Source organism: Schistocerca serialis, chromosome 1 (assembly GCF_023864345.2).
Source record: "Schistocerca serialis cubense isolate TAMUIC-IGC-003099 chromosome 1, iqSchSeri2.2, whole genome shotgun sequence".
In the NCBI taxonomy this organism is placed as follows: domain Eukaryota; kingdom Metazoa; phylum Arthropoda; class Insecta; order Orthoptera; family Acrididae; genus Schistocerca; species Schistocerca serialis.
Window position 1 is genome coordinate 792,362,233 of NC_064638.1, and position 13,353 is coordinate 792,375,585.

Genomic DNA, 13,353 nt, shown 5'->3' on the forward strand with positions numbered 1-13,353 from the left:
TCTGCACCATTTCTTTTCCAGTTTGTATGCATTTTTCATTGGGGACAGTAGGGAAATGGCTTACTTCTTCATTTTTTTACCTAAAATTTTATAAATGATGTTGGGTGTAAATTCATTATTTGTGGCTATTGTTTTTATTGTGTCAAGCCCCTGGTCGAAGTCTTCTTGGGACATAGGGATATAATGGAGGTGGTGGATCATGTGGTGGAATGCTGCATGTTTATAGGTTGTAGGATGTTGGGAGGAAGCTGGGGTGAATGTGTCAGTGAAGGAGTCTTTTCAGTAAATTTTAAATTTATGGTTACTGTCTTCTATCTTCAAGCTAATGTCCAGGAAATTTATGCTTCCCTCCCAACTCCATGCTGACATTTATGTTAGTGTGCCACTGGTTCATATTTTCCACAAATTTGTGGAGTTGTGTATTGGAACCTTTCCACATAAAAAGAATATTATCTACGTATCTGTACCATACACAACATGTTTTGCCAGTGGTTCTCTCCTAAGAAAATCAGTCTTCCACTTGTCCATGGACATTTCTGCTAGTAAGGGGGATAAAAGTGAGCCCACTGCCAGACTGTCTGCCTGCTGATAATAGCTCCATTGAAAAAAGAAATAATCTTGATTTAAACAACATTCCACTGTACTAACAATGCTCAGCTGCTCTTCTGGATTAATGTTGTGTGACTATCACCTTTGGGAACCAGTAAGGTACTTGAAAATGGGCTTATAAGCCAAAACCTAAGTCGTTCAGTAACATTAATTATAAAATTGTGAAACAAGGCAAAAAACAGTGTTTGTTTAGTTAATTTATAAGAACCCACAGTTGATTTGATTAAATGATTTATAATGAGTTTATGTGTTTATGACTTCCAATCACCTGAATTTTAAACTTTCATTCATCACTCAAAAACAAAGGGTTTTCAGAAATGCTTATAAGAAATTTTTTCATGTTTTGGTGTAAGGATCATGTACCCAAAGCTTGTAAAAGTATTTTTGAAAAACTCTGTAGGTTTTTATTTTCGCTGTATTATAGCATATGAAAATAAATGAATGTATATTGACTTTCACCATGTTATCATAAAAATTAATAGGGATTACATGTGGGAAAACAGATTAAAAGTGGCATGTTAATGTAATCTGGTGTCTATGAAGTCATTCACAGAGTAGGAACCATGTTGGAAAAGTAAGTTTGTGTCAATCTTCCTAAAGGAGACTGTTTAATTTTTTATAGTATATCTTCCTTGTTTAAAATGTTGTGTGCTCATTATAGGCAATGGTTGCACATGGAAGAGTGGAATTGCTAGCTCATCCTCTAAGTCAAAAGTATCTCCAGATGAAGTGGAACTCTTATGGGAAATACTTTCATCTGTTGAACTTACTTCTTTACACAGTTTTCCTTGCCTTGGTCACCTCTTTCTCAGCACAGCTCATGGAAAAGACATGGATACGTCGGAATTTTACAACTAATTCAACAAGACCAGACTTCACAATTCAGGTACAGTAATTACAAAATATTTTTTCTTCTATCAGTCTTAGAGTTTGATGACTCTAATTTGCATAGAAAGTCTTTGTAATTAAGCATGAAACTAATTTTCTATAATACTGTATTAACTTTATTGTGAAACATTGGTTTGTTTCTCCCTAAGCTTTCCACATGCTGATCACAGGATACAAAATGTTAAAAGTTTTATGGTTTAATTATTTTTATTGTTCTTAAAATGAGAAAGATTATTAACAAAGATCTTCCTGAGCTTCCAGACATGTCAAATGCTAAAATTTTCATAAGCTTTTGATACTCTATTCAGCCACTGAAAAACAACAATGGACTACTGTAAATCAAATGATGTGGTCCTTATATAGCTAAACTGCAATCTGCATTGTCAATGTCTTTGTTGTCAGTGGTTCTCAGTCCACACCTAATAAGGAAATATTTTTGTGCAGCAATAATAATGGACCATTGACTTTTGGCACCCAGTTACCATTTCAAAAATGGTCTAGAAAAGCTTATTTGAAAGCATCTCGAAATGGCTGTTTGAGCCATAAATCTGAGAACATCTTATTAATGCTTTTAAAGGGGGTTAGTAGTGTTAAGACACAGCATCACATCTTCCTCAAAACGCTGTGGATGTACTAACCTGTGCCAGGCTGCCATTTCACAAGTTATGAAGATTCTGTACATGTGCTACCTGTTTGGGCCCTGTGACGTATGGTTGCATATATATGTGATGTCATTCGGGTGCCGATGTACATCTTAAATACATACTCAAATTTCTGTTGTGTTAAGCCAGTACTGTTTCCAATTTTGGGTTGCTGGTTAGAATATCTGTGGACATTTTCTGTGAGTGTCTCCTGTCCTCTTAATGTTTCTGGCTCCACTTCAGTATTGACATTACAGTAATGTTTCTGGTCCACTTCAGTATTGACATTACAGTAATGTTCTGTTTGTCAGATGAAAAACATTTTAAGTTCTGCTAAGAAAATGTCATATCATCATAGTTTTAGAGAGGAAGAACTACTAGAGATAGTCGCAGTAGCAGTGACAGTGAGGGTGATTTTTCAGTACCAAAAATTGTGATGACTCTTCCACAGAATCTCAAAGTAACAGTCGTGAATTGCAGATACAACACACCTTACAGTTACAACACACCATTCTCTTCATCCTACAAAGTACGTAATTGATACTTGTTCAGAACTGAAAAAGTCTGAAAGATATGGTGAAACCCTCAGGAAAGGTGAAAGCCTTAGCATCACATTTAATGTACAAAAATTCATTTTTGTCCATTTTTATTCATATGTAGTAGGTGAATTTAATCGTTTATTCATAAACATGGTAGATGTGCTAGATTTGGTGAATTCTTGGTTATGTAAGTGGAAATATCTGGTATTTGACAGACTTCTAACATTTCAGGGGTATTATGTCCGCCCCAGTAGCTGAGTGGTCAGCGTGACGGATTGCCGTCCTCTGGGCCCGGGTTCGATTCCCGGCTGGGTCGGAGATTTTCTCCGCTCAGGGACTGGGTGTTGTGTTGTGTTCATCATCATTTCATCCCCATCCGGCGTGCAGGTCACCCAATGTGGCGCCGAATGTAATAAGACCTGCGATATGGCGGCCGGACCTGCCCCGCGAGGGGCCTCCCGGCCAATGACGCCAAACGCTCATTTCCATTTTTCCAGGGGTATTATGAGGCATGAGGTAAGGGATTGGAAGCAGGGGTTGTGTAAGGATGGGCAAGTATATTGTGTAGTTTTGGTGGCTGGTCGAATACCACTGTGGGAAGGATAGTGGGCAGGACATTTATCATTTCAGGGCAAGACGAGAGGTAATTGAAACCCTGGCAGAGAATGTAATTCAGTTACTCCAGTGCTGGGTGGTACTGAGTTACAAGGGGAATGCTCCTCTGTAGCCAGACAGTGAGACTTTGGGAGGTGATGGGAGACTAGGCATGGGATATTTTTGTTTTTGTATGAGGTTGGGAGGCTTCAGTGAGACCTTCCGTTTATTTTGAGAGGGACTGCTCATCTTTGCAGATGCAATGACCATGGGTGGCTAGGCTGAACAGAAGCGACTTTTTGGTATGGAATGGGTGGCAGCTGTCGAAGTGGAGGTGTTGCTGATGGTTAGTAGGTTTGATATGGATGGAGGTACGGATGTAGCCATCTTCAAGGTGCAGGTCAACGTCTAGGAAGGCTCGCTTGTTGGGTTGAATAGGACTAGGTTAAGCAAATGTGGGAGAAGTTGTTGAGGTTCTGGAGGAATGTGGATAGGGTGTCCCCACCTACGATCCAGATAGCAAAGATGTCATCAGTGAATCCGAACCAGGTGAGGGGTTTAGGATTCTGGGTTTTTAGGAAGGATCCTCTAGATGGCCCATGGAGAGGTTGGCATGGGATAGTGCCATGCAGGTGCCTATAGCCGTACCCCGGATTTGTTCGTAGGTAATGCCTTCAAAGGAGAAGTAACTGTGAGTGAGGATATAGTTGGTCATGGCGACTATGAAACAGGTTGTTGGTTTGGAATCTGTCGGGCATTGGGAAAGGTAGTGTTCAATAGTGGTAAGGCCATGGGCATTAGAAATGTTAGTGTACAGGGACGTGGAATCAATTGTGACTAGCAGGGCACCATGTGGTAAAGGGACAGGAATTGTGGGGAGTCGGTGGAGGAAATGGTTGGTATATTTTAGATAAGAAGGTAGGTTTCGGGTAATAGGTTGAAGGTGTTGGTCTATGAGAGCAGAGGTTCTCTCAGTGGGGGGCACAGTAACCGGCCACAATGGGGCATCCTGGGTGGTTAAGTTTCTGGACTTTAGGAAGCATGTAGACGGCAGGAGTGCGGGGAGTGGTAGGAGTGAGTGGAGAGATGGACTCAGGGGAGAGGTTGTGGGATGGGCCTAAGGATTTGAGTAGTGATTGGAGATCCTGCTGGATTACTGGAGTGGGGTCACTGAGGCAAGGTTTGTAGGTGGAAGTATCTGACAGCTGGTGGAGCCCTTCTGCTAGGTAATCCATGCAGTTCGAAACAACAGTGGTGGAGCCTTTGTCTGCAGGTAGGATAATAAGGTCAGGATCAGTTTTTAGATGGTGGACTGCAGTTCTTTCTGCAGATATAAGGTTACTCTCCATTTTAAAGGATTTGGGGAATGATGGTGAGGCAAGGTTCGAGGTTAAGAAATTCTGGAAGTTAACAGGGAGTGTTTGGAGGCAGTGGGGTGGATCACGGTTGGATGGAGGAGTGAACTAAGTTAGGCAAGGTTCAATATTGGTCTTTGGTTGAGTCTGATTGGTAGGATTGGTGGCAAAAAGTGTTTCCTAGGGATCAGGAGAAGGAGAGAAGGTCTTTAACAAGTCCTGAATGACTGAATTTGGGAGTGGGGCAAATGGTGAGGCCTTTGGAAAGGACTGATATTTCTGTGGGGCTAAGGATTCTGGAGGAAAGCTTCATGACTGTGTTGTGGGTCTGTTTAGGTTCTGGATTTATGTAGTGGTGGGAGGGAGTTTGGGAGGGTGGGGTAAGTGTAGTAGCTTTACGAGACAGGATTTGTCAGCTATGAGGGGTCATAAGGGGCACTGTAATTGTCCTCCCAACCTCGTACAAAGACAAATCTCCCCTGCCTTATCTTTCCACCCTCCCACCACCTCCCAAAGTCCCACCAACTGGCCACACAGGAACATTCACTTGTAACTCAGTACCACCCAGGACTGGAGTAACTGAATTATATTCTCTGCCAGGGTTTCTATTACCTCTTGTCCTGAAATGAGAAGTGTCCTGCCCACTATCCTTCCCATCCTTCCCACAGTGATATTCTGCTGTGCACCGAACCTACACAATATACTCATCCATCCATACACAACCCGTGCTCCCAATCCCTTACCTCATGGCTCATACCCCTGTAATAGACCTAGATGCAAGACCTGTGCCATACATCCTCCCACCACCTCCTATTCCAGTCCGGTAATTAATAACACGTAGCCCATCAAAGGCAGGGCTACCTGTGGAACCAGTCGTGTGGCCTACAAGCTAAGCTGCAACCACTGTGCTGCATTCTACGTAGGCATGACAACCAACATGCTATCTGTCCACATGGCTGGCCACCAACAAACAGTGGCCAAGAAACAAGTGAACCACCCTGTTGCTGAACATGCTGCCAAACATGATATCCTTCATTTCAATGACTGCTTCACTGCCTGTGCCATATGGATCGTTCCCACCAACACCAGCTTTTCTGACTTGTGCAGGTGGGAATTTCCCTGTAATACATCCTATGTTCCCGTAAGCCTCCTGGCCTCAACCTCCATTAGTCACTGTGCTCGCCCGTGAAACCCATTCCCTGGGTTTTGAGGTGTGTTACATTGAGTTAGCAGCAGACAGTGCAACAGTTATTGTACTGGCTATTTCTTGGTTGCCTGATGAAAACCTGTAAGTATTTCTGAGACAAATAGAATCAGTTCTGTCCCACCTATGTAGGAATACTAAATCAACCATCGTAATGTGTGTCTTCGTTGTGGACTTCTTAATGGAAAATAGAAACAAAATGGACCTTGAACACCTAATGTACTGTTACAATTTAGTACCAGTGGTGGACACTCCAACTAGAGTAAGAGCTGGTTCTAGCACTTTAAAGGTAATGTAATTGTAGATAGGGATATTTACAATAATTTAACTGTGAAAAACATTATAAATGGTCTCTCTGATCATGAAGGGCAATTCCTCACTCTAAACCTAGTAAATGTACAAAGGAAAGAAAATTTCATTTGGAAAAATTTTAGGATTTAAACTAACACACCACTGAAAGCTTTAATCAGCAATTACAGCTAGTAGACTGGTCTCCTGTGTATGCTGCAATTGATGTTAACTCGAAATTTAATATATTTATCAATGAAGTTAAAAGTCTTTTTGAAGAAACCTTTCCAAAAAGTCAGTGAGAGAAAATCTGTTAAAATCAGGAAACAAGCCTTGGATTACTAAAGGCATCAAAATTTCTTGTAAAACAAGAAGAGAACTATATGCAGCAGCCAAGAGATCAAATGATCCCAGTAGGAGATGCACTATAAACTCTACAATAAAGTTCTGAATAAGACCATACAAACAGCAAAGAACATGAGCCTAAAGACAGAAATTGATTACTTGAGCTATAAAGTAAAAACTATTTGGAATTTTGTAAAGAAGGAAACAAGGAAAAATGCAGTGTGTAGTGAAAATATCCAAATAAAAGTTGAGGGTCATCTTGTTAGCAATCCAAAACTAGTTGCAGACACATTAGACAAGCATTTCTTAACAGTAACGGGAAAAATAGGTTTACAGGACTCCATAAACCAAGTCATCACTCTTTTGAAGGCAGAGTACCTAGCTTAGTTTAGCACATGAAGGTAACAACAGTCACTGGTCAAGAAATTGAAAGAATTATTAAATCCCTGAAAAGTAATAACTCTACTGGGATTGACAATATTTCTAACAAACTGTTAAAATACTGCTCCAGCCATGTAAGTAAAGTACTTTGCCACATTTTTGATGCTTCACTGAGGCAAGCAATAGTTCCTGAGAGGCTTAAGTATGCACTTGTAAAACCACTGTATAAGAAAGGAGATAAGATGGTTGCTGCTAACTATTGGCCAATATCACTATTGACAAGTTCTTCAAAGGTTTTAGAGAAACTAATGCAGAAGCAACTCAGGGATCAAAATATCCTCAGTGAAAGTCAGTTTGGATTTCAGAAAGGTTTGTCAACAGAAGATGCAATATTTGCAGTTGCTGGTTAAGTCTTGGAATCTATCAACAAAAAACTGGAGATGGTTGGGATTTTTTGTGACCTAACAAAAGTGTTTGTGTCAGTCACCAGATTCTTTTACAAAAAGCTGCACCTCTTGGAATAAGTGGTTCATCAGGGAATTGGCTTGACTGATACCTGTCAAACAGGAAACAGAAAGTTGTAGTGGATAGTCAAAATGGAATCCCATTATCTTAATAATGAGGTGCCATCACATGTGGAGTGCCCCAAATCTCAGTTCTGGGCCCCCTACTTTTTATTATCTTTATAAATGATCTGCCTCTCTGTACAGAATACTGTAGATTTACCATTTTTGCTGATGACACTACACTACTTATTGATAATTCACTAGATAAACTTGTCAAAATGACAAATAAGGTTTTAAATGAAACAGTGAACTGGTTAACATTAATGGCCTCTCTTTAAATTACACTGAAATAAGCTATGTTCAGTTCCACACAACAATCATAGATGAAGAAATTAGTAAAAATAAGTGAGCAGGTGATAACCAGGGTGGATACCTCAAAATACCTAGACATGCATACTGACAGCAAACTGAACTGGTCAAACAATATTGTGGATCTTGGCAAAAGATTGAGTTCAGTAACTTACGTATTATGCACTGTTTCTTCTTATAGAAGTATGGAAACCATGAAGGCAGCATATTATGGTTATTTTCATGCCATTATGGCATATGGAATTATATTTTGGGGTAGTCAGTCACTGGCTAAAAAGTACTGTGTGCACAAAAAAAGAGCCATAAGGATCATGTGTGGAGTCCATCCTAGAGCCATATGGAGGAATCTGTTTAAGAAACTTGGAATCCTTACATCCACTGCACAATATATAGTCTCTTTGATGTGCTTCATAAGGAAAGAAAAATCCATTTTGAAAGTGATTAGTGGGTATCATAATCATGAGATGAGAAGAAAACATGATATTCACTATGAACAGGCAAATCTATGTATTGTACATAAAGGAGTCCACTTTCTTGGCTGTAAGATTTTTAATGCCCTCCATTCAAGAATTAAGTATTTGGTAGAAGATGAGCTCTTTTTAAAAAAAAAAAAAAAAAAAAAAAAAACATTAAGGCAGTTCCTATTACAAGGAGCATTTTATATGATAGAAGAGTTCCTGAACTACAGTGTTTAGCATTTCTTGTATTGTTAAATGCAAATACATGCCCAAATCTACATTTGTAATCCTGACTATTCTTTATTGTAAAAAAGTATTTTGCAATATTTATTTGCTGTGAAACCTATTATTTTGTAATCAATATAATGGAAGGAAACATTCCACGTGGGAAAAATTATATATAAAAACAAAGATGAGGTGACTTACCGAACAAAAACGCTGGCAGGTCGATAGACACACAAACAAACACAAACATACACACAAAATTCAAGCTTTCGCAACAAATTGTTGCCTCATCAGGAAAGAGGGAAGGAGAGGGGAAGACGAAAGGAAGTGGGTTTTAAAGGAGAGGGTAAGGAGTCATTCCAATCCCGGGAGCGGAAAGACTTACCTTAGGGGGAAAAAAGGACAGGTATACACTCGCACACACGCACATATCCATCCACACATACAGACACATTATTTTGTAATATTTATTTACCTTTCAAAATTGATTTTCTGTAGTGGAACCTAAGTTACTGTTTACTATAATATAAAATCATTGTGTTTTGTTTTTATGTGCTACCATAGATTTCTGACACATTCCATATCCTGTGATATTGTCACAATATGGATCCCCAGAACAAGAAGTAAATAAATTATAAAAATAAATAAAATGAACCTGGGTCTTCTGTTCACTAGACAGGTGCTCTAATCACTACGTCACCCTATCACACTGACTTTGCACAAGGGCATGCAACACCCTAGCATGTCTCCCTCCTCAACCCAAATTCCCATTCACACCTCAACTGAATGGGTATTCCCCCTAAACATCTGTGGTGTATATATGCAGATGGCAATGCAGTCTGCATCAATGTTGGAGATTTGAAAAGGTGTCTGGAACCACATAGTTCCACTTGAAATTCAATTTTAACTATTTTTTTGTTTAGGTGGTATGATTATGTTACCGTAACTCAAGATTTTCTTTTATTTGATATTAGAATTTCCCTGTGAGAACACTGTCAGTTCTGTGTTCCTGCTTAATCTCTAAAAATTCAGTACAACACCAGAACCCATCATAAAGTTATCCCAGGTTCATTATCAGCTACTCTTTCACACTGAAGAGTATAATGCAACATGAAGTTGTATTAAGAAAAATAGAGTTACTGACATCCCATGGGAGACTACAACAATTAAAGTAGCTGTTCACTATGTTCTAGCAGTTGCAGATAGGGACGAACCATTTGAGCTAGTCAACATAATTATATTAAAATTTTGTAAAACTGTAGGAACTGCTTGCTTTGAAATAATTCAAAGTGCATTTAGTGAGCTGTACAATAGGAACATAACCACTTTTAGTCAGACAGGCCTGATATGTACAGCTACAACTATGTTCCACAAGCCATCTTATGATGTGTGGCAGAGAGAAACAAATCAGTGTTTCGTTGCTTTGATAGTTTGAATGGAACTGTCTCAAGGTTCACAAGTACCAACATCTGTGTCACTTAACAAAATTTCTGTTATTTCAAAGGAATTTACCAGACTTATCAGTTCTCTCTTGTCTGTTCTTGTTTTCAATTATTTTTATAGACTGTTTCATAACTGATTCACAACTTTGAGTGAGTAAACTAGGAGAATTTGTGAGGAGCTGGAACAAACATTCTTATACTGAATATAAACAAGTTAAGCCACCTGTAAGAAGCAGTGGAGTCCATAAAGGACTCTCATTGTATCATAAAGAACATAACAATAAGACAGTACTTATCTAAAGCTTAGCTGAGTGGAGATTAATACAGTTCTGTAAATTTAATAATGACACTGGTTTTGAATGTGAATATTTTAGGTTAGGTCTAGCAGTGATTATGTTCATATCCATTTTAAAGGCAATAGTCTCATGTCCCATGTTTTCATGCATCAAACAATAATTATACCAATATTATGAAAAGGAAAGTTACTACTCACTATATAGGGGAGATTCTGAGTCGCAGGTAGGCACAACAAAAAGACTCACAAATATAGCTTTCGGCCAGTAAGGCCTTCATCAAAATTAGATGACAGACACACACATACACACTAACACAAACTTGCATTTTAGTGAGTGTGTATGTTTATGTCTGTCATCTAATTTTGATGAAGATCTTACTGCCCGTAAGCTATATTTGTGACAGTCTTTTTGTTGTACCTATCTGCAACTCAGTATCTCCACTATATGGTAAGTAGCAACTTTCCTTTTCATAATATTGTTACAGTTCATGCTCGATTTTCCATTGTTTGAAACAATAATTACAAGTTTACATGTTATCATATGTACTCTGAGCACAAGTAATACTTAATGTTTTAGGTCAAAGAACCAAAAGCAGCAATGTACATATGTGCAGTATCCATATTGACATATATTGGTCTTAGCACAATGAGGGAAGTATTTCAACTATATCAGCAACGCTGGCGATATTTGCTAGATCCAAGCAACTTTGTATCATGGTTATTATATGTATCTGCAACCATGATGGTCATTCCTGTTTTTTCTGGCAATTTTGATGATCTTCAGCTGTCATGTGCATCTGTAACTGTATTCCTCAGTTGGTTCAATCTCCTGCTGTATTTGCAAAGGTAAATTAATTGTTGTTACTGTTTGAATTTTATCTTATTGCAGTGAACATTTCATGCTGTGGTTTTGTTTACTGACTGTATTTCATTATGAAGCAATGGATAGGGATGACTTTCATAGGGATGCACACAAAGAACACCATACACTAATGCACCTAAAAGAAATTAAAACCTCTATTAATAATTCACAGCTTCTACAGCCTCAATGAATATTTGTAATATTGCTCAACACTATAGGTTCTGATTTATAATCTCTCCTCAGAAATTTATAATTTTTGAAATATTTCTAAATAAAACTGAAGAACTTCTACTAAAATACTCTTGGTAATTAATGTATGTATAGTACAGTTGGTGAAAGAACACCCCTAATAGCTGGTGACACTGTTGCAAGCTTCCAAGAGTGAAACATAAATGGCTGCAAGTGAAACAGTAGTCTTCAATAGAGCAGCACTAACACTAAATTTTGCCATAGAGAGATATACAAGATTGCACTACATGATAGATTGAGATGAGTGCATAGTGCTGCTGTGCCAAGCTCATTGCAACTGTCATCAGTGATCTTTCACCAACTTTACTATAGTTACATATCTTTTCTGGTGGTATATGTGGACTTCACTTTTGTTTACTACTCTTGTGTGTATAAAATTCTGTTTTCTCATTCTTAATTAAGTAGAATATTGTTTATTTTATTATACTCAATCAAAATGTGTTGATTAAAAAGCTAGATGTAAGATTTTATATTGTCTTGTGTTTTGACAAGCCCTGTGATGTGATAAATTTGGCACTAAATAAATAAATAGTAAATAAAGAGAAACAACATACAAAATTAGGGAAAAGCAACCATCACATTTTATGGATTGATGCATGGAGCACAGTGAGACGGTACAGAAAACAGCATCCACACTAACTTTCAAACACTAACTGTTTTCCAGCAATAGTTCACATAATCACACACACAACTACACACACTCTCACACACACACACTCGCATGGCCATGGCTATTACTTGGTTATTGAAAGAAGGAAAGGGCAGAACTGGGGGCGGGGGGGGGGGGGCAGGGGGGGGGGGGGGAGTGAGAGGCCTTGGAAAGGTTGAGCAGTGGGAGAAAGCAGTGCACGATCTGGGTGGGTAAGGTGTGATATGGACAGAAGATATAAAGGAAAAGACAAGGTGAGACATTGGGGGCAGCTTAGCAAAGGATTAGGTCAAGGGGTTTGCAAGAACACAGGATATGCTGAAGAGACCATTCCCATCCGCATAGTTTGGAGAAACTTTTGCTGGAAGAGAGTCTCCAAATGGCCTACATCATTTGTGTTGTCATGTGCAGTTGTTTAGCAACTGGATGTTTTTGATTTGACAAAGTTTGGCAGTGCCATTCATCCAAGTAGGCAGTTGGTTACTTGTCATGCTCACATAGAATACTGTAGATTAATTGCAGCAAACCTGGTATATAACAGGGCTGCTTTCACATGTGTCCTCTCCTTTCATTGGATAGGAAACACCTGTGACTGTACTGTGGTAGTAGGTGGGGGATGGATGTATGGGACAGGTCTTGCACCTAGGCTGATCTCAAGGGAATGAGCCATGGGGTTTAGGATTAGTATTGGAATAGGGATGGGAGGAACTCAGGGTGGAAAAGGAGATAAAGGTGAAGATGAAGAGAAAGAAAGCGAAGTGAGGGAGAAGTGAGAGGAGTTGGAAAAGGGGGGGTGGTGAAGATGGAGGGGGGAGGGTTTGGAGAATACCCACGCGGAGGGGAAGGAAGAGCAGTGGGAGAAAGCAGGTTCTTTAGGTTGGGTGGGCAGTGGAACACTACTTTTGGGGATGGGGTAGGATTCTGGGTAGGATATTCCTCATCTCACGCCATGACATTAGGTAATCAAAGCCCTGGTGGTGGATGTGGCTGAGATTTTCAAGGCCCGGATGATAATGGATGAGTGGAGAAAAGCTGGTCATTGGTTGGTTAACAGGTTTTCTAGTGTTGGAGGAGCGGATGGTGTAGGAGAGTTGTTTGTATGTGAGCTGGATTGGATATTGTCTATCAATAAAGCTCTGGTAAGGTTATCAGTATATTTTGAAAACTCCTGCTTTGCACTGCAGATGCAGTGTCCATGGATGTTAAGGCTGTAAAGAAGAGACTTTATGGCATGGAATGGGTGACAGCTACCAAAATTGAGGTGCAGTTGGTGGTTGGTGCACTTGATATGGACAGATGTATTTATGGAACCATCTGAGAGGTGGAGACTGACATGAGGAAGATGGCTTGATCAGATGAGAAGGACTAAATGAAGGGGATTTGGTAACGGGTGTTAAGGTTATGGAAGGAAGAGCAAAGATTACTCTTGCTGTGAGCCCAGTTCATGAAAATGT

At 39.4% G+C, this 13,353-nt stretch overlaps 1 protein-coding gene across 1 annotated transcript in view; it reads left to right on the forward strand.

Moving 5' to 3' along the window:
- Window positions 1-13,353, forward strand: part of LOC126434155 (transient receptor potential cation channel subfamily A member 1) — a 222,678-nt gene that overhangs the window by 142,314 nt on the left and 67,011 nt on the right. The window contains exons 15-16 of the mRNA XM_050090453.1: window positions 1,271-1,495; window positions 10,717-10,985. Coding sequence (XP_049946410.1) covers window positions 1,271-1,495; window positions 10,717-10,985 — 494 coding nt within the window. The remainder of the gene's footprint in view (window positions 1-1,270; window positions 1,496-10,716; window positions 10,986-13,353) is intronic.